Consider the following 23,336-nt stretch of genomic DNA (forward strand, 5'->3'; position numbering starts at 1 on the left):
TAATATGAGTAGGTGGAAACATTAAGCACATACCTTCTGTTAAGCAATACTCCTGACTGGTGTTAAATCTCAATGCCAGAAGTTCAACCCTAGAATACAAGCTCAACAATGTGAATGAAAGGCCCAACTCCTGACTTGAAACCAATTATTTATTTTCTTAATGAACTCCAGTCAGCCTTAATTAACTCTAGTCAGCAAGTATAAATTTATGCCTTGATTTTCTTCGGTGCTCCTTTCTTTCCAGGCTTCTTCTTAGGTTTCAGCATTTTTGCCTTGATCTGTGGGGAAAAAACAATTTCAGTTGGATAAAGCCGTAAGGCCTGATTTACTAAGATTGTAATACCATGCGCTTAACACCACATGCAATGTATAAAATTGCAAGTACTATTATTGGGCATGTTGCATGTCCTCTACTAACATTGCGTACAATTCAAGCGTCTTGCGTACAACTTTATATAAAATGAGGATTGGGCGCATACTATTTACACACACCTGTGGCGTGTGCAATTTTTAAACAAGCATGTATCCCTTGTTATAGGCATATTTAGATGGTCCAAAATGCATCTAAATGGGAACCAACTATTTACTTAATTTTATTTAAAATCGCTGAAAGTGCCCTACTGGGAGGTGGCCGCACTTGCTGTGCTCAAGACGCAAAAATGCACCCCCCGCAACCCCAAAAGGGAATAAGCGGTAGAAAATGGATGGATGGATGGATTTGATGTTACGAATAAAAATAAAATAAAAAAACATTAAAAAAAAGACCGGCACACAACAAAACGTAATAAATTAATTGGTTTTAATAAGCCTCTTAAATCACCTTGCATGCAGTTATAAAATTATAAAAAGGGTGTTAAGTAGGCAATATGTTTTAACGCTTTTAAAATGACAAGTCTGTGTAAATATGCCAACAAATGTTAGGGTTTCGCTATACTGTAACTGAACGTGGCACACCGCCTCCGTAAAATCATAGAAAGATAGCGATTTTAATTCCTTCAGGATAGCCCCCACTCCTTAAAAATAAGGGTATTACATGGAAACTAATTAATACATTGTAGCCTCCAGAAAAAGTCAGACGCTTGCTATTTTAACCTGAGAATTTTATTGTAAAAGTTGGCCCAATTCCAACAGGTTTTTCCTCCCATGTAAACACTTTCATCTCTGTGATTCTGTTTTAGAGATCATGGGAAAAATAAATCAAAACCACACAAACATAAATCACCACCATCAGGTCGTTACAATATAAATGGATATATATATATATATATATATATATATATATATATATATATATATAATTTGTGCACCATCGGCAACCGAAGCATCAAATTCAAGCTGTCGAAAAAACTACTTTCACTATGAAAAACAAATTGCATGTTGTGATGTGAAGACGAAGCACGCAATTGGAGCATAATCCACACGTGTGCTATGTAGACATAATATAAACCAGGTATACCCGCGGACAGCGATCTCCAAAATGTGCGAATATTAAGAGGACAGTAGAGGTTTTTAAAGAAAGAAAGTCAAACTGGAGCAGCAGTGCCAAACAAGTGTGACTTCAGGCTTGCTGCAACTTGCTTTTCGTTGGGGACATAAGTTCTAAACAAGTAAATTTTATTCTAAAACCAGAAAAAAAACTAGTTTTGTTGCTAGTCATTTGAAAGAAAGAAAAAGTCACTAAAAGTCTCTATAGACAATTTAAAAATTCTCAATAAGCAGCAAGAATGGGGAAAAAAACCCTATATTGATATAATGTAAAAATGGTAATAATAATTAGATTTGTTTGAAATGTATATACTGCATAGATTTTTGGCCCTTTTAAAAGAAAATCATATAGCCAATTGTGCAAATTATACGATGGCGCCATAGTGACTACCTCCCCCACCACAGGAATCATGGCAATCCTACGGGAAACCCTGCCATGGGACGGAGGATTCTGCCTATAAACTCTTTGCAGCACGAACACAAAGTGTAAGTTTGCACATACTGCTACATAAAACGTGTTGATAAATCACATTGTGCGTGCTGTATAACATTTACATCCTCTCCTAGGTTGTGGGCGTTTTGACGATCAGCATCTACATATTAATGAAGACAGACGCAAAAGGGATTTCAAGCCTTATTTAGCTCACTTAGACGCAATCCCCTCTGCACATGCCAAGTAGATCAGCGTTGCGTGTGCTATCAAGTTTGCAAATGTTTTAATACACACAAACCTTTAGTAAATCAGGCCCATAATGTACCAAACACCAAAGAGTGGTTGTTTCTTACCTTGGGGTCATGCTTAAGAATGGCATGACGTCTTGCTGTCTTGGCGTGGGGGTTCAGTTTGAACATAACCCTAATGTTCTTAAGGGGATTCTTCTTCAGTACTCTGCGGTTGATCTTCTTGCTACAGGGAGAAGATGAGCTTTTAATTTGTTCAATTAATGATTATTGAATACTTGTATCATTTCAATGCTCAGGATTTTGTTATATTTAATATCAGGATTCAGAAACACAGACCAAAGTAGAGTATCATCATAGCCATCGCAACAAAGTCAGAAATGTTCAGTCAGTACTTACTTGGGTGCACGAAGTGCTTTCTGGACCTCCTCACTCTTCAGAATCCTGCTCAGGTCTGTGTTTGTCATCTTATGCATTGGCAGGCTAATTTACGAAAAATATATTAGTATTGTAAAGGCTGAACAAAACCATATTTATCAATATGACAGTCAATTGACTCAGAACTTCATTCATATCACAGGTTTCAAAAACACGGACCGTGAAGTAGAAAAGCTCATCACAGCAATATGTTACTTTCTGCCATAATGCTTACACTTGCACAAAAAAATTTAAATCTTACTTGTAGTCAACTTTGAGGGAGGAAGCTTTACGCCAGGTGCCATACAGTTGATCTAGCTTACGGAAAGCACTCTCTGTCCAGATGCAGAAGCGTCCAACATGACCACCAGGGGCCAATCTCAGAAGGTTCAGCTTGTTTACATTCTGCAGAGTTATTCCTGCAAAACAACACAAATATATACCATGCATGCACATGATTCAAGAGTTTAAACAAGATAGGAACAAAAATGATTAAGTAATCTATTCTTTCATGCTCAAAATTTGAAGTACCAGTAGAATTAAAAAACAAGTTGACTTTATATGCCTAAACGGAGTAAAAGTTGAAGAGAATAAGCGGTAGAAAATGGATGGATAATTCATGTCTTATCTTTTGACATTACCGACAACGTCCAACTTTACACAGTGTGCATCTTTGAACATCGCTTTGTAGAGTGTACATTTGTTCCTGTCCGCATTAGTGTGAATGATTGTCTCTGTGTCCTGCGGTTGGCCATGCTAATTTGAGTTAGCTTGACTATGAGCTAGTCCATTGTACGTTAAATGAAGCTAGCAGCATTACAGCACAACCTTTATTCTGTTTAATTGTATTGCTTTTTTCTGTTTATTTCAAATTATATTATTAATCTGACGTGATTCCTACATGTATGTGCACTGTGTGTACAAATAATGTACTTTAATGTGGTTAGTTTTACAATGACTAAAAAATAACTTTTTTTTCCAACTCTATCGCAAAAGGACGGTTTACATATTTGGCAAACTAAATTGCAACACATAAGTACAGTCTTAAGTACAATAAGCAGCAACAATTGAAATTGCATTGAAGAAGAGCAGAGTCTAACAAGTCATTCTTTCTGTTAAAGCTGATTGTGATTCTGATGAAGACGTATATAAATATTCGTATTAGTGGTATTAACTAATGACACTAATATTAGTTTTTAAATATACAAAGCATGTGTTCAGCCTTTTTAAGAGTATATTCATCATTGCAAATCAAGATAGTCTACTGACCATGCCACTAGCCACGCCAGTATTAAGTGGCAATTAAGAGGAAACCCTGTATGAGTTTCTTTTTAATGCATTTTAAGTCTTAAATAGACAAATACGCTCGTCAATGGGGGACCTATTTCACCCATAAGACCCTGCCACCAAAACACTTTATACATATTGAGACCTGAATTTTAACCAAATATTAACAATATTGTTATAAGCGCCAACACAGCCAAACAGATTGATAACAGCCAAGTAGCCATCTGATTTGGGTAACAATCCATTTATTCGGCATAGCTTGGCTCAACGTTCCAGATTTGACTGTCGCACTTTGCTTTAGTCTGCTTTAATGTTTCAGCCTCTTTTTGTGCTAGCTTCTATAAGCAGTATTTTTAACTTCTAAAAGACAATCTTGTGAATCCTCTTTAGACCAAAAATAGTCTTCATTGTCAGTTACCAAGTCTGCCATGGTTAGAAAACACTTGCGTTTGATTCCGAGAGCAGCAACAAATTTGTTGCAATAAGTCAAAAGAGCACGGCTATAGAAACAGAAATAAATGCTAAGAATTAGTTCCAGTGTGCATGAAATGAACAAAATATGTTAAGTATTGTACATATTACATGTTATGATTGTCTGTTATTACATTATATATAGATTGGCAGCGTGTATATAAAACATTGAGGGTTTTGAAGTTGTTTTAGAGTGCTTTGAAAGCTGCAACGGTGACTCCCATTAGCCGCATCTTGCAAGTGTTTAACTTTATAATCCTAAAAAAGAAAAAGAGACTTGCTCTGGTCTCTCATGATTGTTAACGATAGGCAAAAATCTCCTTTAAGACTCAGAAGTTCATTTACACAGGTGTCAAGATACACGGATCGGTGAACTAGCTTCAACTCATGCGACAGTAATGATACAGTCTGAAAAAATATTAACTCACTTGCAGTTTGCTTTAATAAAACAGTAGGCTTGATCATATGGGGCAAGTATCATGTGGTATCAACTGGTTCTTGTTCTGCAGAGTGATGCCTGTTAAAAAAGTTACATTCGGATCAATGACCATCATGAAAGTCAGTACTCATGCCAGGGAGTTCACCTTTGAATCTTGAGCTCTTTCCATGTTCTTTTGAGATGGATACAGAAAGGGTCAACTGAAGGAGTCTACTACTTGCTAGTGCCTTCTGACCATACCGACATTTGGGTACTATTTAATATGAGTAGGTGGAAACATTAAGCACATACCTTCTGTTAAGCAATACTCCTGACTGGTGTTAAATCTCAATGCCAGAAGTTCAACCCTAGAATACAAGCTCAACAATGTGAATGAAAGGCCCAACTCCTGACTTGAAACCAATTATTTATTTTCTTAATGAACTCCAGTCAGCCTTAATTAACTCTAGTCAGCAAGTATAAATTTATGCCTTGATTTTCTTCGGTGCTCCTTTCTTTCCAGGCTTCTTCTTAGGTTTCAGCATTTTTGCCTTGATCTGTGGGGAAAAAACAATTTCAGTTGGATAAAGCCGTAAGGCCTGATTTACTAAGATTGTAATACCATGCGCTTAACACCACATGCAATGTATAAAATTGCAAGTACTATTATTGGGCATGTTGCATGTCCTCTACTAACATTGCGTACAATTCAAGCGTCTTGCGTACAACTTTATATAAAATGAGGATTGGGCGCATACTATTTACACACACCTGTGGCGTGTGCAATTTTTAAACAAGCATGTATCCCTTGTTATAGGCATATTTAGATGGTCCAAAATGCATCTAAATGGGAACCAACTATTTACTTAATTTTATTTAAAATCGCTGAAAGTGCCCTACTGGGAGGTGGCCGCACTTGCTGTGCTCAAGACGCAAAAATGCACCCCCCGCAACCCCAAAAGGGAATAAGCGGTAGAAAATGGATGGATGGATGGATTTGATGTTACGAATAAAAATAAAATAAAAAAACATTAAAAAAAAGACCGGCACACAACAAAACGTAATAAATTAATTGGTTTTAATAAGCCTCTTAAATCACCTTGCATGCAGTTATAAAATTATAAAAAGGGTGTTAAGTAGGCAATATGTTTTAACGCTTTTAAAATGACAAGTCTGTGTAAATATGCCAACAAATGTTAGGGTTTCGCTATACTGTAACTGAACGTGGCACACCGCCTCCGTAAAATCATAGAAAGATAGCGATTTTAATTCCTTCAGGATAGCCCCCACTCCTTAAAAATAAGGGTATTACATGGAAACTAATTAATACATTGTAGCCTCCAGAAAAAGTCAGACGCTTGCTATTTTAACCTGAGAATTTTATTGTAAAAGTTGGCCCAATTCCAACAGGTTTTTCCTCCCATGTAAACACTTTCATCTCTGTGATTCTGTTTTAGAGATCATGGGAAAAATAAATCAAAACCACACAAACATAAATCACCACCATCAGGTCGTTACAATATAAATGGATATATATATATATATATATATATGTATATATATATAATTTGTGCACCATCGGCAACCGAAGCATCAAATTCAAGCTGTCGAAAAAACTACTTTCACTATGAAAAACAAATTGCATGTTGTGATGTGAAGACGAAGCACGCAATTGGAGCATAATCCACACGTGTGCTATGTGGACATAATATAAACCAGGTATACCCGCGGACAGCGATCTCCAAAATGTGCGAATATTAAGAGGACAGTAGAGGTTTTTAAAGAAAGAAAGTCAAACTGGAGCAGCAGTGCCAAACAAGTGTGACTTCAGGCTTGCTGCAACTTGCTTTTCGTTGGGGACATAAGTTCTAAACAAGTAAATTTTATTCTAAAACCAGAAAAAAAACTAGTTTTGTTGCTAGTCATTTGAAAGAAAGAAAAAGTCACTAAAAGTCTCTATAGACAATTTAAAAATTCTCAATAAGCAGCAAGAATGGGGAAAAAAACCCTATATTGATATAATGTAAAAATGGTAATAATAATTAGATTTGTTTGAAATGTATATACTGCATAGATTTTTGGCCCTTTTAAAAGAAAATCATATAGCCAATTGTGCAAATTATACGATGGCGCCATAGTGACTACCTCCCCCACCACAGGAATCATGGCAATCCTACGGGAAACCCTGCCATGGGACGGAGGATTCTGCCTATAAACTCTTTGCAGCACGAACACAAAGTGTAAGTTTGCACATACTGCTACATAAAACGTGTTGATAAATCACATTGTGCGTGCTGTATAACATTTACATCCTCTCCTAGGTTGTGGGCGTTTTGACGATCAGCATCTACATATTAATGAAGACAGACGCAAAAGGGATTTCAAGCCTTATTTAGCTCACTTAGACGCAATCCCCTCTGCACATGCCAAGTAGATCAGCGTTGCGTGTGCTATCAAGTTTGCAAATGTTTTAATACACACAAACCTTTAGTAAATCAGGCCCATAATGTACCAAACACCAAAGAGTGGTTGTTTCTTACCTTGGGGTCATGCTTAAGAATGGCATGACGTCTTGCTGTCTTGGCGTGGGGGTTCAGTTTGAACATAACCCTAATGTTCTTAAGGGGATTCTTCTTCAGTACTCTGCGGTTGATCTTCTTGCTACAGGGAGAAGATGAGCTTTTAATTTGTTCAATTAATGATTATTGAATACTTGTATCATTTCAATGCTCAGGATTTTGTTATATTTAATATCAGGATTCAGAAACACAGACCAAAGTAGAGTATCATCATAGCCATCGCAACAAAGTCAGAAATGTTCAGTCAGTACTTACTTGGGTGCACGAAGTGCTTTCTGGACCTCCTCACTCTTCAGAATCCTGCTCAGGTCTGTGTTTGTCATCTTATGCATTGGCAGGCTAATTTACGAAAAATATATTAGTATTGTAAAGGCTGAACAAAACCATATTTATCAATATGACAGTCAATTGACTCAGAACTTCATTCATATCACAGGTTTCAAAAACACGGACCGTGAAGTAGAAAAGCTCATCACAGCAATATGTTACTTTCTGCCATAATGCTTACACTTGCACAAAAAAATTTAAATCTTACTTGTAGTCAACTTTGAGGGAGGAAGCTTTACGCCAGGTGCCATACAGTTGATCTAGCTTACGGAAAGCACTCTCTGTCCAGATGCAGAAGCGTCCAACATGACCACCAGGGGCCAATCTCAGAAGGTTCAGCTTGTTTACATTCTGCAGAGTTATTCCTGCAAAACAACACAAATATATACCATGCATGCACATGATTCAAGAGTTTAAACAAGATAGGAACAAAAATGATTAAGTAATCTATTCTTTCATGCTCAAAATTTGAAGTACCAGTAGAATTAAAAAACAAGTTGACTTTATATGCCTAAACGGAGTAAAAGTTGAAGAGAATAAGCGGTAGAAAATGGATGGATAATTCATGTCTTATCTTTTGACATTACCGACAACGTCCAACTTTACACAGTGTGCATCTTTGAACATCGCTTTGTGGAGTGTACATTTGTTCCTGTCCGCATTAGTGTGAATGATTGTCTCTGTGTCCTGCGGTTGGCCATGCTAATTTGAGTTAGCTTGACTACGAGCTAGTCCATTGTACGTTAAATGAAGCTAGCAGCATTACAGCACAACCTTTATTCTGTTTAATTGTATTGCTTTTTTCTGTTTATTTCAAATTATATTATTAATCTGACGTGATTCCTACATGTATGTGCACTGTGTGTACAAATAATGTACTTTAATGTGGTTAGTTTTACAATGACTAAAAAATAACTTTTTTTTCCAACTCTATCGCAAAAGGACGGTTTACATATTTGGCAAACTAAATTGCAACACATAAGTACAGTCTTAAGTACAATAAGCAGCAACAATTGAAATTGCATTGAAGAAGAGCAGAGTCTAACAAGTCATTCTTTCTGTTAAAGCTGATTGTGATTCTGATGAAGACGTATATAAATATTCGTATTAGTGGTATTAACTAATGACACTAATATTAGTTTTTAAATATACAAAGCATGTGTTCAGCCTTTTTAAGAGTATATTCATCATTGCAAATCAAGATAGTCTACTGACCATGCCACTAGCCACGCCAGTATTAAGTGGCAATTAAGAGGAAACCCTGTATGAGTTTCTTTTTAATGCATTTTAAGTCTTAAATAGACAAATACGCTCGTCAATGGGGGACCTATTTCACCCATAAGACCCTGCCACCAAAACACTTTATACATATTGAGACCTGAATTTTAACCAAATATTAACAATATTGTTATAAGCGCCAACACAGCCAAACAGATTGATAACAGCCAAGTAGCCATCTGATTTGGGTAACAATCCATTTATTCGGCATAGCTTGGCTCAACGTTCCAGATTTGACTGTCGCACTTTGCTTTAGTCTGCTTTAATGTTTCAGCCTCTTTTTGTGCTAGCTTCTATAAGCAGTATTTTTAACTTCTAAAAGACAATCTTGTGAATCCTCTTTAGACCAAAAATAGTCTTCATTGTCAGTTACCAAGTCTGCCATGGTTAGAAAACACTTGCGTTTGATTCCGAGAGCAGCAACAAATTTGTTGCAATAAGTCAAAAGAGCACGGCTATAGAAACAGAAATAAATGCTAAGAATTAGTTCCAGTGTGCATGAAATGAACAAAATATGTTAAGTATTGTACATATTACATGTTATGATTGTCTGTTATTACATTATATATAGATTGGCAGCGTGTATATAAAACATTGAGGGTTTTGAAGTTGTTTTAGAGTGCTTTGAAAGCTGCAACGGTGACTCCCATTAGCCGCATCTTGCAAGTGTTTAACTTTATAATCCTAAAAAAGAAAAAGAGACTTGCTCTGGTCTCTCATGATTGTTAACGATAGGCAAAAATCTCCTTTAAGACTCAGAAGTTCATTTACACAGGTGTCAAGATACACGGATCGGTGAACTAGCTTCAACTCATGCGACAGTAATGATACAGTCTGAAAAAATATTAACTCACTTGCAGTTTGCTTTAATAAAGCAGTAGGCTTGATCATATGGGGCAAGTATCATGTGGTATCAACTGGTTCTTGTTCTGCAGAGTGATGCCTGTTAAAAAAGTTACATTCGGATCAATGACCATCATGAAAGTCAGTACTCATGCCAGGGAGTTCACCTTTGAATCTTGAGCTCTTTCCATGTTCTTTTGAGATGGATACAGAAAGGGTCAACTGAAGGAGTCTACTACTTGCTAGTGCCTTCTGACCATACCGACATTTGGGTACTATTTAATATGAGTAGGTGGAAACATTAAGCACATACCTTCTGTTAAGCAATACTCCTGACTGGTGTTAAATCTCAATGCCAGAAGTTCAACCCTAGAATACAAGCTCAACAATGTGAATGAAAGGCCCAACTCCTGACTTGAAACCAATTATTTATTTTCTTAATGAACTCCAGTCAGCCTTAATTAACTCTAGTCAGCAAGTATAAATTTATGCCTTGATTTTCTTCGGTGCTCCTTTCTTTCCAGGCTTCTTCTTAGGTTTCAGCATTTTTGCCTTGATCTGTGGGGAAAAAACAATTTCAGTTGGATAAAGCCGTAAGGCCTGATTTACTAAGATTGTAATACCATGCGCTTAACACCACATGCAATGTATAAAATTGCAAGTACTATTATTGGGCATGTTGCATGTCCTCTACTAACATTGCGTACAATTCAAGCGTCTTGCGTACAACTTTATATAAAATGAGGATTGGGCGCATACTATTTACACACACCTGTGGCGTGTGCAATTTTTAAACAAGCATGTATCCCTTGTTATAGGCATATTTAGATGGTCCAAAATGCATCTAAATGGGAACCAACTATTTACTTAATTTTATTTAAAATCGCTGAAAGTGCCCTACTGGGAGGTGGCCGCACTTGCTGTGCTCAAGACGCAAAAATGCACCCCCCGCAACCCCAAAAGGGAATAAGCGGTAGAAAATGGATGGATGGATGGATTTGATGTTACGAATAAAAATAAAATAAAAAAACATTAAAAAAAAGACCGGCACACAACAAAACGTAATAAATTAATTGGTTTTAATAAGCCTCTTAAATCACCTTGCATGCAGTTATAAAATTATAAAAAGGGTGTTAAGTAGGCAATATGTTTTAACGCTTTTAAAATGACAAGTCTGTGTAAATATGCCAACAAATGTTAGGGTTTCGCTATACTGTAACTGAACGTGGCACACCGCCTCCGTAAAATCATAGAAAGATAGCGATTTTAATTCCTTCAGGATAGCCCCCACTCCTTAAAAATAAGGGTATTACATGGAAACTAATTAATACATTGTAGCCTCCAGAAAAAGTCAGACGCTTGCTATTTTAACCTGAGAATTTTATTGTAAAAGTTGGCCCAATTCCAACAGGTTTTTCCTCCCATGTAAACACTTTCATCTCTGTGATTCTGTTTTAGAGATCATGGGAAAAATAAATCAAAACCACACAAACATAAATCACCACCATCAGGTCGTTACAATATAAATGGATATATATATATATATATATAATTTGTGCACCATCGGCAACCGAAGCATCAAATTCAAGCTGTCGAAAAAACTACTTTCACTATGAAAAACAAATTGCATGTTGTGATGTGAAGACGAAGCACGCAATTGGAGCATAATCCACACGTGTGCTGTGTAGACATAATATAAACCAGGTATACCCGCGGACAGCGATCTCCAAAATGTGCGAATATTAAGAGGACAGTAGAGGTTTTTAAAGAAAGAAAGTCAAACTGGAGCAGCAGTGCCAAACAAGTGTGACTTCAGGCTTGCTGCAACTTGCTTTTCGTTGGGGACATAAGTTCTAAACAAGTAAATTTTATTCTAAAACCAGAAAAAAAACTAGTTTTGTTGCTAGTCATTTGAAAGAAAGAAAAAGTCACTAAAAGTCTCTATAGACAATTTAAAAATTCTCAATAAGCAGCAAGAATGGGGAAAAAAACCCTATATTGATATAATGTAAAAATGGTAATAATAATTAGATTTGTTTGAAATGTATATACTGCATAGATTTTTGGCCCTTTTAAAAGAAAATCATATAGCCAATTGTGCAAATTATACGATGGCGCCATAGTGACTACCTCCCCCACCACAGGAATCATGGCAATCCTACGGGAAACCCTGCCATGGGACGGAGGATTCTGCCTATAAACTCTTTGCAGCACGAACACAAAGTGTAAGTTTGCACATACTGCTACATAAAACGTGTTGATAAATCACATTGTGCGTGCTGTATAACATTTACATCCTCTCCTAGGTTGTGGGCGTTTTGACGATCAGCATCTACATATTAATGAAGACAGACGCAAAAGGGATTTCAAGCCTTATTTAGCTCACTTAGACGCAATCCCCTCTGCACATACCAAGTAGATCAGCGTTGCGTGTGCTATCAAGTTTGCAAATGTTTTAATACACACAAACCTTTAGTAAATCAGGCCCATAATGTACCAAACACCAAAGAGTGGTTGTTTCTTACCTTGGGGTCATGCTTAAGAATGGCATGACGTCTTGCTGTCTTGGCGTGGGGGTTCAGTTTGAACATAACCCTAATGTTCTTAAGGGGATTCTTCTTCAGTACTCTGCGGTTGATCTTCTTGCTACAGGGAGAAGATGAGCTTTTAATTTGTTCAATTAATGATTATTGAATACTTGTATCATTTCAATGCTCAGGATTTTGTTATATTTAATATCAGGATTCAGAAACACAGACCAAAGTAGAGTATCATCATAGCCATCGCAACAAAGTCAGAAATGTTCAGTCAGTACTTACTTGGGTGCACGAAGTGCTTTCTGGACCTCCTCACTCTTCAGAATCCTGCTCAGGTCTGTGTTTGTCATCTTATGCATTGGCAGGCTAATTTACGAAAAATATATTAGTATTGTAAAGGCTGAACAAAACCATATTTATCAATATGACAGTCAATTGACTCAGAACTTCATTCATATCACAGGTTTCAAAAACACGGACCGTGAAGTAGAAAAGCTCATCACAGCAATATGTTACTTTCTGCCATAATGCTTACACTTGCACAAAAAAATTTAAATCTTACTTGTAGTCAACTTTGAGGGAGGAAGCTTTACGCCAGGTGCCATACAGTTGATCTAGCTTACGGAAAGCACTCTCTGTCCAGATGCAGAAGCGTCCAACATGACCACCAGGGGCCAATCTCAGAAGGTTCAGCTTGTTTACATTCTGCAGAGTTATTCCTGCAAAACAACACAAATATATACCATGCATGCACATGATTCAAGAGTTTAAACAAGATAGGAACAAAAATGATTAAGTAATCTATTCTTTCATGCTCAAAATTTGAAGTACCAGTAGAATTAAAAAACAAGTTGACTTTATATGCCTAAACGGAGTAAAAGTTGAAGAGAATAAGCGGTAGAAAATGGATGGATAATTCAAGTCTTATCTTTTGACATTACCGACAACGTCCAACTTTACACAGTGTGCATCTTTGAACATCGCTTTGTGGAGTGTACATTTGTTCCTGTCCGCATTAGTGTGAATGATTGTCTCTGTGTCCTGCGGTTGGCCATGCTAATTTGAGTTAGCTTGACTACGAGCTAGTCCATTGTACGTTAAATGAAGCTAGCAGCATTACAGCACAACCTTTATTCTGTTTAATTGTATTGCTTTTTTCTGTTTATTTCAAATTATATTATTAATCTGACGTGATTCCTACATGTATGTGCACTGTGTGTACAAATAATGTACTTTAATGTGGTTAGTTTTACAATGACTAAAAAATAACTTTTTTTTCCAACTCTATCGCAAAAGGACGGTTTACATATTTGGCAAACTAAATTGCAACACATAAGTACAGTCTTAAGTACAATAAGCAGCAACAATTGAAATTGCATTGAAGAAGAGCAGAGTCTAACAAGTCATTCTTTCTGTTAAAGCTGATTGTGATTCTGATGAAGACGTATATAAATATTCGTATTAGTGGTATTAACTAATGACACTAATATTAGTTTTTAAATATACAAAGCATGTGTTCAGCCTTTTTAAGAGTATATTCATCATTGCAAATCAAGATAGTCTACTGACCATGCCACTAGCCACGCCAGTATTAAGTGGCAATTAAGAGGAAACCCTGTATGAGTTTCTTTTTAATGCATTTTAAGTCTTAAATAGACAAATACGCTCGTCAATGGGGGACCTATTTCACCCATAAGACCCTGCCACCAAAACACTTTATACATATTGAGACCTGAATTTTAACCAAATATTAACAATATTGTTATAAGCGCCAACACAGCCAAACAGATTGATAACAGCCAAGTAGCCATCTGCTGCTTTACTGTGAGCTGGCCATGATGTCCTGCTGCTCCCACATCACATCTTGGCTCATCAAAATTATTCTAGATTACAAATGTCTTTCATCTGGATATTAGGAGGATTTAGCCATAAATCTAAACATTTTTTATACTGTGACATTCAATTTATATGGGGACAAACTATGAAAACGGTGTCTGCAGGGAGACTATGATGATTAGTGCTTCACGAAAGCTGGATCAGTTTAACAGAGCTTCTAAAATTTGCAGCGTATCCTTCCTATATTCAAGTTTAACAATATAAAATTCTGGACCATAATTCCCTCCTCGCCCCCAAGTACTTGGTGATGGCTCTCAAAGTCTGCAGGACTTGCATCATTGGAGGTAAGGGGATCTGTGGTTCCTACCTCTGTCAGGCGATGATGTGTCTGACTAGCTTATCTCTCAAAATGGCTTGGGAATTTCCGTGAGATTGATACCGATTTGATCATATCCGTTTACTCGCAGACTTGGTTAGTATTTGTGTGTCGTACATCAGACATATGCTAATGGCTTCAAAATAGAGGCAACTTGTTTCTCCACTCTACTGGTACTTTGCATTAAAATTACCAGGGATATTTCTGAAGGCCTTTGTGACACCAGAATCTTGATTGTAGATGATGCAAGGCCCTCTGCGTTGAATGCGTCGACGATTTCTCATTTTACCCTTACCGGCACGCATGCGCTGAGAGGCGTAGACCTTAACAGGGAAATTACATTTATACACGGTATACAGTATGTAGCTTATATAATTATCTGCCCCCAAACAAATAAATGTGGTTCACACGTTTTTCTATAGACTTGTTAAGTCCCTTGTGTATGGTTCAGTTAAGTGACAAGGTAAGAAAAAAGTATTAGGAAATTTCGTTTACCTTCTTTATGTCATTCCAGGCTTTGAGCTTCTTCAGCAGGAGTACAGCCTCCTTAGTCTTCTTGTAACCCTCAACTTTGTCTTCAACAACCAGAGGGACCTCAGGGATTTCCTCAACACAGTGCCCTGTAGATGACATCATGTCAACATCCCAACACAACCAGATGAGACCATGAAGACCTTAATTGAGCCTGCTCAGAACTTCACAACACATCAACCCCCTGTGACAGCTTGATGACAGCAGGCAACTGTCACTGTTCACAGGGTCAGACGCAAATTACACCATCATGGCAAGTTAAACACATTCAACAAATCCTCATTTTAGGACTTTGATTTGAATATAACTGAGCTCACCCTTTGACATGACAAGTGCAGGGATCGCAGAAGCAGCCAGGGCTGAGCAGATGGCATATCGCTTCTGGGGAATGTTGACCCTGCGGTGCCAACGACGCCAGGTCTTGGTGGGGGCAAACATGCGCCCTCCACGACACATCTTGTGGAAAAATTAAGGTGTCTTTTCTAGCGCAGAGTGTTTATGTATATTTTTTTCCTCCATAACATGCTCAGACACAGTGTTCGTCAGTTGACCGAGCCAGTGTTTGACAATAGGCATTTTGTCTCTGGATGCGGTGTCGGACGCAAATTACACCATCAGTGCAAGTTTGACCGTTACTGCCACTTTGCCTAAGGGTTAATAATTAAAGGATACGTTTCCAAAAGCGCCCTGGCCAGAGCGGTGAGTACCGCCACCCCTCACACGAGGGATACGGGCCACAGCTCTTCCTGTACCCCAGGACTCAGCACTGGTTTGGTGTCCTAAAACAAAGCAGTATTCAAATTACAGCATATAAATTATAAAAGACACTAGCATACATGTATAATGTACTGACCTGCCAGTGCACTGACTGCATAAGGCTGGCGACTGTTCTTGCGCATGTTGGTGTGCACAAAATTCACAACATCGGGGCGAATGGGAGCTCTGAACACAGCCGGCATGACAACATTTTTACCTGAAAATTCTCCTTTCTCGGAGTACACCGAGATGAGGGGTCGGGCACAGGCCTGAAAGAAAAAGTACATGTGCACAAATGACGTTGCTTGTTTTTAATAAGAGTTAACTAAAAGCACAGGCACTAGATTGAGCACATTTAGAAAAGAAATAGTCAACATCCCAGGAGTTGCCTTTAACTCGACACCTTAAAAGGTAACTATGATGACTTTCCTTCTTACCAACTTATATATGTTACAATAGGATTGTACGGTATACCCGTTTTAGTATAGTACAGCGGTACTAATGAATCATATTCGGTACTCTTATCGCCTCTAAAAAGTACCGGCGCAACACCCGTCTCACGTCACGCAGACACGCACGTTCGCAGCAAGGTGTTCTAATTACTTCTGAATCTCTAATCGTTGTCTCCATAGCAATGAATATAAATGCTCCAGAATTGATAAAGACAAGACTCAACTACGCCCATTTTTTACTTAACCATAATTATCCTGTCTTTCAGCACAGTACAGGTAAGTGAATGAAAGTCATACCTACGCAACAGCCATACATGTCACACTAAGGGTTGCCGTATGAACAATGGCAACAATGTCATAAACATGTGCCATATAGTAAAACTAGACTAAACAATGACAAACAATTTGGGAGAATATTTGCACTGCAACACAATATAAACACTACAGAACAAATCCCAGAATTCCCTACAGCACCAACTCTTCCGGGACGCTACAATATAAACAAACGCCGTCGGTGTATCTATACCTAACATCCACTTTAATGATACAAAGTGCAATAGCGTATCTAGTCGATACTACAGTGATTACATCGATATTCTGAATATGCTGAATTTCGCACAGGGATCAAAAAAGTACTTTCTATTCTATTCTTCCATTCATCATCTTCCGCTTATCCGAGGTTGGGTCGCGGGGGCAGCAGCCTAAGCAGGGAAGCCCAGACTTCCCTCTCCCCAGCTACTTCGTCTAGCTCTTCCCGGGGGATCCCGGGGCGTTCCCAGGTCAATTGGGAGACAGTCTTCCCAACGTGTCCTGGGTCTTCCCCGTGGCCTCCTACCGGTTCGATTTGCCCTAAACACCTCCCTAGGGAGGCGTTCGGGTGGCATCCTGACCAAATGCCCGAGGAACCTCCTCCGGCTCCTCTCGATGTGGAGGAGCAGCGGCTTTACTTTGAGTTCCTCTCGGATGGCAGAGCTTCTCACCCCGCAGAGCCCCGCCACCCGGCGGAGATAACTAATTTTGGGCGCTTGTACCCGTGATCTTATCCTTTCGGTTATGACCCAAAGCTCATGACCATAGGTGAGGATGGGAACGTAGATTGACCGGTAAATTGAGAGCTTTGCCTTCCGGCTCAGCTCCTTCTTCACCACAATGGATCGATACAACGTCCGCATTACTGAAGACGCCGCACTGATCCGCCTGTCGATCTCACGATCCACTCCTCCCCCACTCGTGAACAAGACTCCTAGGTACTTGAACTCCTCCACTTGGGGCAGGGTCCGGGTCTCCTCCCCTACCCGGAGATGGCACTCCACCCTTTTCCGGGCGAGAACCATGGACTCGGACTTGGAGGTGCTGATTCTCATTCCGGTCGCTTCACACTCGGTTGTGAACCGATCCAGTGAGAGCTGAAGATCCCGGCCAGATGAAGCCATCTATTCTTAATCGTCACAAAATGTTTTTTCCTTATTAAAATGTATATTATGCTTATAAACTCAGGAAAGACGTACCTGGACACATGAGGACTTTGAATATGACCAATGTATGATCTTGTAACTACTTGGTATCAGATCAATACCCAAATTTGCGGTATTATCCAAAACTAATGTTAGGTTTTAAACAGAAGAATAAGTGATTATTACATTTTAACAGAAGTGTAGATAGAATGTTTGAAAATAAAGGAAGCAGAAAAACAGTAAATGAATAGGTGGTTTAATAACACATTTTCTACCACTTCTACCACAATGTTGACCAAATAATAGAACGGTAAATGACACTATGTTACTGATGTCAGCAGACTAACTAGGAGTATTCGTTTGTTCATTTACTACTAGAAGACAAGTTGTCTTATTTGTTCACCATTTTATTTGAAGACAAACTTGCAATAAGAAACATATGTTTAATGTATTCTAAGATGTTTGGTTAACATGAGGCCAATAATGACCTTTTGTGGTCCCCATTACTTAGAAAACTACCGGAATACATTTTGGTACCGGTACCAAATAATTGGTATGGGACAACACTATGTTACAACACCAAACAGTCAAATCATAAAGTTCATTCATTCGGGCTGTGAACTTGCAGATTTGGATGCTATATACGTGTATATATATATATAGTATATGTTTGCAGATGTGTTATATTTAATTTTGCTAAATCTAGTCTATTAATACCTGCATTGTCATTTCCATCCTTACACTCTCTCCATCATTGTAACTGAGCTACTGTGTTGAACAATTACTCTAGTGGATAATTAAAGTTTGTTTAAGTCTTCTGCCCGCAAGGTTTTGAAGTCTGGCATTTTGTGACACCACAGCACGGTGGACATACTTGGACAATAAAATTTAACTATCAATGAAATCTGCGAACCAGACATGAGGACGTGTCTTCAAAACATACCAGAAGTGATAACATTTGTTGTTCTAGTTTGCCAGGAGGCAGTGGGCAGAATATATCAAAATCTTATTGTAAGTATTGAACTGGACACAAATGGGATCAAAACACAACTAACTCGTGAATGCAGTGTTATTCCATCGGACATCATTCAGGTTCTAAAAACGTTGATAAAGATGCTATCGCGAGAAGTCACCGAACGAGGCCTGTTAGCTACTATTAGTTAGCCTGGGTAGGTAGGGCGTCCAGACAATGATTTACCTTGTAAACATGGCTAAAAACATGTTACATAAACTTGAACTGTCAGCAGAAGACTGCAACAAGGGAAGTAATACATACATTTTGATCGTATTTGGCTATCGTTAGCAAGCTAATGGAAATGCTGAGACACGTGTAAATAGCGACTAGCTTCAAAATGGCTCCTCGTGTCTGCTGCGCTGAACATGAGACCGCCGACAATTTTAAATATATTGCACCTACATATGTTATTTAATTACGTGGAAATGCTATAGTTACTACGACACGACAGACACGTTACACTATTGACAAACCTGTAAATTCTCACCATGATCGGTAATAAGGTTTCGGCTCGCCGGGAAGCGCGCTCCACTCACTATGGCGGCCACAGAAAAAAGGAAGCGCGTCTTTCAGACTCACTAATTTATCCCTCCGCCGCAGCAAGCTCCACTTCCGCCCACTTCGCTAAGAGCCTTACTTTGACAAATACGACTGTATAGGGACGCAATGATAGTTAACAAAAAATATTATTAAAATTAGAATACAGTATTAGTTTTTACATTGTCTTGGTAAAACCACATGATAATTTGACTCGTGTCTTTTGGTTGGACTATTTCTTTACGCCAGGTCGTCAAATCATATAACGTAAAAACTGGAACTACTTTATTCGAGCGACCATATATTTTTTAATAAAAACATTTTTTTTAGATGTAATTCACTCATGATTAATACACAAATAAACCACGATATTTCCACCATAATCAATTTCTTTGTCGTGCAATATATTTAAAATGGATTATTATATCTAACGAACTTTGACAAGGAAGCGGAAGTGGACCAATGATAGGTGGCTGACAGTGAGAGTATCAATTTTTTTAATTTTCCATTCACTACAGAAGTTATAAAATGTGGTATTTTTATAAACGACTGTACATATAAATGTTTATCAACATTATTATGCTCCAGACAAATTTTTTTTAAATAAATGTCGATTTATAAAAGTAGGGCCTACGTTTTCTAATTGGTTAATGGGTTAAAATTATCAATAAAATCTTGAAGAATGATTAAGAGTATAAAAGCCCTTAAACTGATATTTTTGTTAAAAACATTTAAAGTGATTTAGGTAGCCCTTTATTTAAATCAAATCAAATCAACTTTATTTATACAGCACATTTAAAATTTACCACAGGGGTAGCCAAAGTGGTGTACCATGGGCAGGTTAAAAGATAATACGAGAACCGAACAAACAACACAACACAAACAGAACATGATAAAAAATAAATAAATAAAACATAAAAACAGGTTCACAGCAGGTGTATAATGGGGCGCCATTGCAGGATGGATATCACTCAGTGTTAAAAGCCAAGAGAGATTTAAAAACAGGAAGAGAGGAGGCTTGTCTAACACTCAGAGGTATTTATGTTTTCATATTTTTTTAGTATTATTACTCTCTGTATCTGCTTTTGTTGTCTTTCCTTGGTGTTGAAAGTGCCTTGACTTGTGTGGAAATTATACATGTATGTTTGTTGTTCATTTAAAAAAATATATTTAAAAAAAATAAAAAGGCTCTGCGATGAGTTGGCGACTTGTCCAGGGTGTACCCCGCCTTCCGCCCGATTGTAGCTGAGATAGGCGCCAGCGCCCCCCGCGACCCCAAAAGGGAATAAGCGGTAGAAAATGGATGGATGGATATTTAAAAAAAAGGCAACGCAAAGAAAAATAAATAAAGAAATTGTTTTGTTTGAATCTATTTGGCATCTGGCATAATCTCGTTTGTGACTGTAGGAGAGTAGGTGTATTAAGAGGAGGCAATAGAAATAGGAAGGAAGAAGACATTATTACTAGAATAACATTAGGACATACATATCTAAATAGTTCATTGAAATTGATAGGGAAACATGATACAGGGCTGTGTGACTGTTGCCGTCAGATAGAAAGTGCAGGGCATGTTTTAATACAGTGTAGGAAATACAATAGAGAAAGGGAAAAACTGGGAAATAAGTTAGCGAAAGAGAAGGTTGGGTTAGTAGTGGAAGATATTTTAAGATTGCACTCAGAACACGTAGGATACAAAGCATTATTTATATACATTTTAAAAAGACCTGGTTAAATAAAATAATATTAAGTAGGTTCACACTCCATTTCAGAAGGTGGCGGTAGTGCACACGAGAAGGTTGCTTGCCAAAAACCATTAAACAAAAAAAAGAAGAAGATTTGTGACTGGATCGATATGGAAGGGTATAGTGACGAAATGTATGAGGAAGGTATGGATGGACATGGATAGGACTAGAGGGGAGTGAGGAAAGAAGTGGAGAGGAGGAAATAAAGGAAAGACGAGTGCTAAAAGACTGCACGAAGATGATGGAGGAGAAAGATTATGGTAGAAAATTGTAAGATTATACACACATTTTAGTCCATTGGTGTCAAACTCTGGCCCGCGGGCCAAATTTTGGACCTGGCCTGCCGGTATTATACAACGCCACATTCACCGCTAGTACTCATACTTGCCAAACTTCCCAATTTTCCCGGGAGACTCCCGAAGTTCAGTGGCCCTCCCGAAAATCTCCCGGGGCAACCATTCTTCTGAATTTCTTCTGATTTCCACCTCAATATTGGGGGCGTGCCTTAAAGGCAATGCCTATAGCATTCTCTAAAACCTGTCGTCACGCCCGCTTTTCCTCCATACAAACAACATGCCTGCCCAGTCACATAAAATGTGCGGCTTTTATACACACACAAGTGAATGCAATGCATACTTGGTCAACAGCCATACAGGTTACACTGAAGGTGGCCGTATAAACAACTTTAACACTGTTACAAATATGCGCCACACTGTGAACCCACACCAAACAAGAATGACAAACACATTTAGGGGAGAACATCTGCACCGTAACACAACATAAACACAACAGAACAAATAACCTTGCTGCACTAACTCTTCTGGGCGCTACAATATACACCCCAGCTACCACCAAACCCCCCTCACCCACCCACCTCAATGAACTAGCATCCAAGAAAAGATGCTAAATTAGGTTTGGGCACAACATCAAATTAGATCAGTGTGTCGCAAACTGAGCAGTAAAAAGGCCTCAATGGTTGATTTATTCATTGTTATTTTATTTTCAAATTTATTAGCCTGTGGAAAAAGTTGATGTTGATATTTACCTCAGAAGGCTGCAAATAGAAAAGAGGCATTCGATTTTTTTATTTGAATTTTATTTAATATGCCATTGATGTGTTTTCGTTTGTTGCTTTTGCACTATTAGGTCATATAAGCGTTGCTTTTTCCATATTCAGTGTTAAAGCAAATCAGTGTAGCAAACTGAGCAATTTATATGGCAGTTAATTGGATAGAGGAAAATAAAGCAAAGAATGCAGTCATTTGTTTGGACTCCAGTAGTGCATTGATTAGCATAAAAATCATTTCATCAGAAACAAGACAAGATTTAGTAATGAAATAATTCAGGAGATCTATAGAATAAATAAAACAGGGGGTGTAGTAACATTTCTTTGGGTTCCTGCTCATGTAGGAGTTGTTGGCAAAGAGTTAGCAGACAGATGGGCAAAACAATCAACCACTAAACATGGAGATTAAGCACAGTAAAGAAGAAGTGAAGAACATAATTAAGATAGAACACACTAAAAAGTGGCAGGATAATTGGAATAAGGAAACAAGAGGTAGAGAGTATTACAAAGTCCAGAGGAGAGTAGGTGTAAGGAGAGGCGGGGGTAGAAATAGGAAGGAAGAAGACATTATTACGAGAATGAGATTAGAACATACATACGTATCTAAATACGGGGGAATAGGGGTTAGTGCATCTGCCTCACAATACAAAGGTCCTGAGTAGTCCTGGGTTCAATCCCTGTTGTTCTATCTCTGTTGGCCCTGCAATGAGGTGGTGGTGGTGACTTGTCCAGAGTGTACACCGCCTTCTGCCCGAATGCAGCTGAGATAGGCTCCAGTGACCCCCCGCGCGACCGCGAAAGGGACACGCGGTAGAAATGGGTTGGCTGTCTAAATACTTAATTGAAATTGATAGGGAAACATAAAACAGGACTGTGTGACTATTGCCATCAGATAGAAAGTGTAGGACATATACATTGCAGGAAATACAATAGACAAAGGGTTTGATTGATTGATTGATTGAAACTTTTATTAGTAGATTGCACAGTACATTACATATTCCGTAAATTGACCACTAAATGGTAACACCTGAATACGTTTTTCAACTTGTTTAAGTCGGGGTCCATGTTAACTCACGGGGAATACTGGAAAGTAAGTTAGTGAAAGCGAAGATTAGGTTAGCAGTGGAAGCTATTTTAGGATTGCACTCAGAACACATAGGTTATAAAGCAATATACACATATTTCAAAAAAACAAACAAACAAACACTGTATTTAATAAAAGAATAGGGATCAGCCTCGGTCCACACT

At 38.2% G+C, this 23,336-nt stretch overlaps 3 protein-coding genes and 5 non-coding genes across 9 annotated transcripts; all 8 read right to left on the minus strand.

Moving 5' to 3' along the window:
• Positions 1 to 135: 135 nt before the first annotated feature.
• On the minus strand, positions 136 to 3,054 carry LOC133563162 (large ribosomal subunit protein uL4-like). Its single transcript, XM_061917135.1, has 4 exons — positions 2,846 to 3,054; positions 2,566 to 2,649; positions 2,272 to 2,392; positions 136 to 278 (listed from the first exon to the last, which is right to left on the minus strand). Exons 1-4 carry the CDS (start codon positions 3,037 to 3,039, stop codon positions 207 to 209), a joined length of 471 nt encoding a protein of 156 aa, XP_061773119.1. The 5' UTR covers positions 3,040 to 3,054; the 3' UTR covers positions 136 to 206.
• Positions 2,720 to 2,791, minus strand: LOC133563913 (small nucleolar RNA SNORD18). Its single transcript, XR_009809185.1, has one exon. It is a non-coding gene; the product is annotated as a small nucleolar RNA SNORD18 (small nucleolar RNA).
• Positions 3,055 to 5,173: 2,119 nt separating the features above from the next.
• Positions 5,174 to 10,061, minus strand: LOC133563161 (large ribosomal subunit protein uL4-like). The gene is made up of 5 exons (XM_061917134.1): positions 9,798 to 10,061; positions 7,874 to 8,030; positions 7,594 to 7,677; positions 7,300 to 7,420; positions 5,174 to 5,316 (listed from the first exon to the last, which is right to left on the minus strand). The coding sequence occupies exons 1-5, from the start codon at positions 9,832 to 9,834 to the stop codon at positions 5,245 to 5,247; spliced, it is 471 nt and encodes a 156-aa protein (XP_061773118.1). The 5' UTR covers positions 9,835 to 10,061; the 3' UTR covers positions 5,174 to 5,244.
• On the minus strand, positions 7,748 to 7,819 carry LOC133563914 (small nucleolar RNA SNORD18). The gene has a single exon (XR_009809186.1). It is a non-coding gene; the product is annotated as a small nucleolar RNA SNORD18 (small nucleolar RNA).
• A 140-nt stretch (positions 10,062 to 10,201) lies between the features above and the next one.
• On the minus strand, positions 10,202 to 19,375 carry LOC133563160 (large ribosomal subunit protein uL4A). Of its 2 annotated transcripts, none has more exons than XM_061917132.1 (10): positions 19,231 to 19,375; positions 15,920 to 16,091; positions 15,739 to 15,845; positions 15,384 to 15,522; positions 15,031 to 15,155; positions 14,729 to 14,858; positions 12,886 to 13,042; positions 12,606 to 12,689; positions 12,312 to 12,432; positions 10,202 to 10,344 (listed from the first exon to the last, which is right to left on the minus strand). In XM_061917132.1, the coding sequence occupies exons 1-10, from the start codon at positions 19,231 to 19,233 to the stop codon at positions 10,273 to 10,275; spliced, it is 1,110 nt and encodes a 369-aa protein (XP_061773116.1). In that variant the 5' UTR covers positions 19,234 to 19,375; the 3' UTR covers positions 10,202 to 10,272. The 2 variants fall into 2 exon arrangements, with proteins under 2 accessions (XP_061773116.1, XP_061773117.1); XM_061917133.1 differs by having other exon boundaries at positions 19,217 to 19,241.
• On the minus strand, positions 12,760 to 12,831 carry LOC133563915 (small nucleolar RNA SNORD18). The gene has a single exon (XR_009809187.1). It is a non-coding gene; the product is annotated as a small nucleolar RNA SNORD18 (small nucleolar RNA).
• Positions 15,222 to 15,322, minus strand: LOC133563918 (small nucleolar RNA SNORD16). The gene has a single exon (XR_009809190.1). It is a non-coding gene; the product is annotated as a small nucleolar RNA SNORD16 (small nucleolar RNA).
• Positions 15,590 to 15,688, minus strand: LOC133563919 (small nucleolar RNA SNORD16). Its single transcript, XR_009809191.1, has one exon. It is a non-coding gene; the product is annotated as a small nucleolar RNA SNORD16 (small nucleolar RNA).
• Positions 19,376 to 23,336: the final 3,961 nt, after the last annotated feature.

The sequence above is a fragment of the Nerophis ophidion genome, linkage group LG12 (assembly GCF_033978795.1).
Source record: "Nerophis ophidion isolate RoL-2023_Sa linkage group LG12, RoL_Noph_v1.0, whole genome shotgun sequence".
In the NCBI taxonomy this organism is placed as follows: Eukaryota; Metazoa; Chordata; class Actinopteri; order Syngnathiformes; family Syngnathidae; genus Nerophis; species Nerophis ophidion.

What these genes read in the sequence shown, in the direction of transcription:
- LOC133563160 (XM_061917132.1), bottom strand. An exon ending in TCCCTCAAAGTTGACTACAA is followed by an intron (nt 12,690 to 12,885) that starts GTAAGATTTAAA and finishes TTCGTAAATTAG; the next exon opens with CCTGCCAATGCATAAGATGA. An exon ending in AAAGCACTTCGTGCACCCAA is followed by an intron (nt 12,433 to 12,605) that starts GTAAGTACTGAC and finishes TTCTCCCTGTAG; the next exon opens with CAAGAAGATCAACCGCAGAG.
- LOC133563161 (XM_061917134.1), bottom strand. Translation starts at nt 9,834, where the DNA reads ATGATCAAGCCTACTGCTTTATTAAAGCAAACTGCAA. An exon ending in AAAGCACTTCGTGCACCCAA is followed by an intron (nt 7,421 to 7,593) that starts GTAAGTACTGAC and finishes TTCTCCCTGTAG; the next exon opens with CAAGAAGATCAACCGCAGAG. An exon ending in TTCTTAAGCATGACCCCAAG is followed by an intron (nt 5,317 to 7,299) that starts GTAAGAAACAAC and finishes TTTTCCCCACAG; the next exon opens with ATCAAGGCAAAAATGCTGAA.
- LOC133563162 (XM_061917135.1), bottom strand. Translation starts at nt 3,039, where the DNA reads ATGTGCATGCATGGTATATATTTGTGTTGTTTTGCAGGAATAACTCTG. An exon ending in TCCCTCAAAGTTGACTACAA is followed by an intron (nt 2,650 to 2,845) that starts GTAAGATTTAAA and finishes TTCGTAAATTAG; the next exon opens with CCTGCCAATGCATAAGATGA. An exon ending in AAAGCACTTCGTGCACCCAA is followed by an intron (nt 2,393 to 2,565) that starts GTAAGTACTGAC and finishes TTCTCCCTGTAG; the next exon opens with CAAGAAGATCAACCGCAGAG.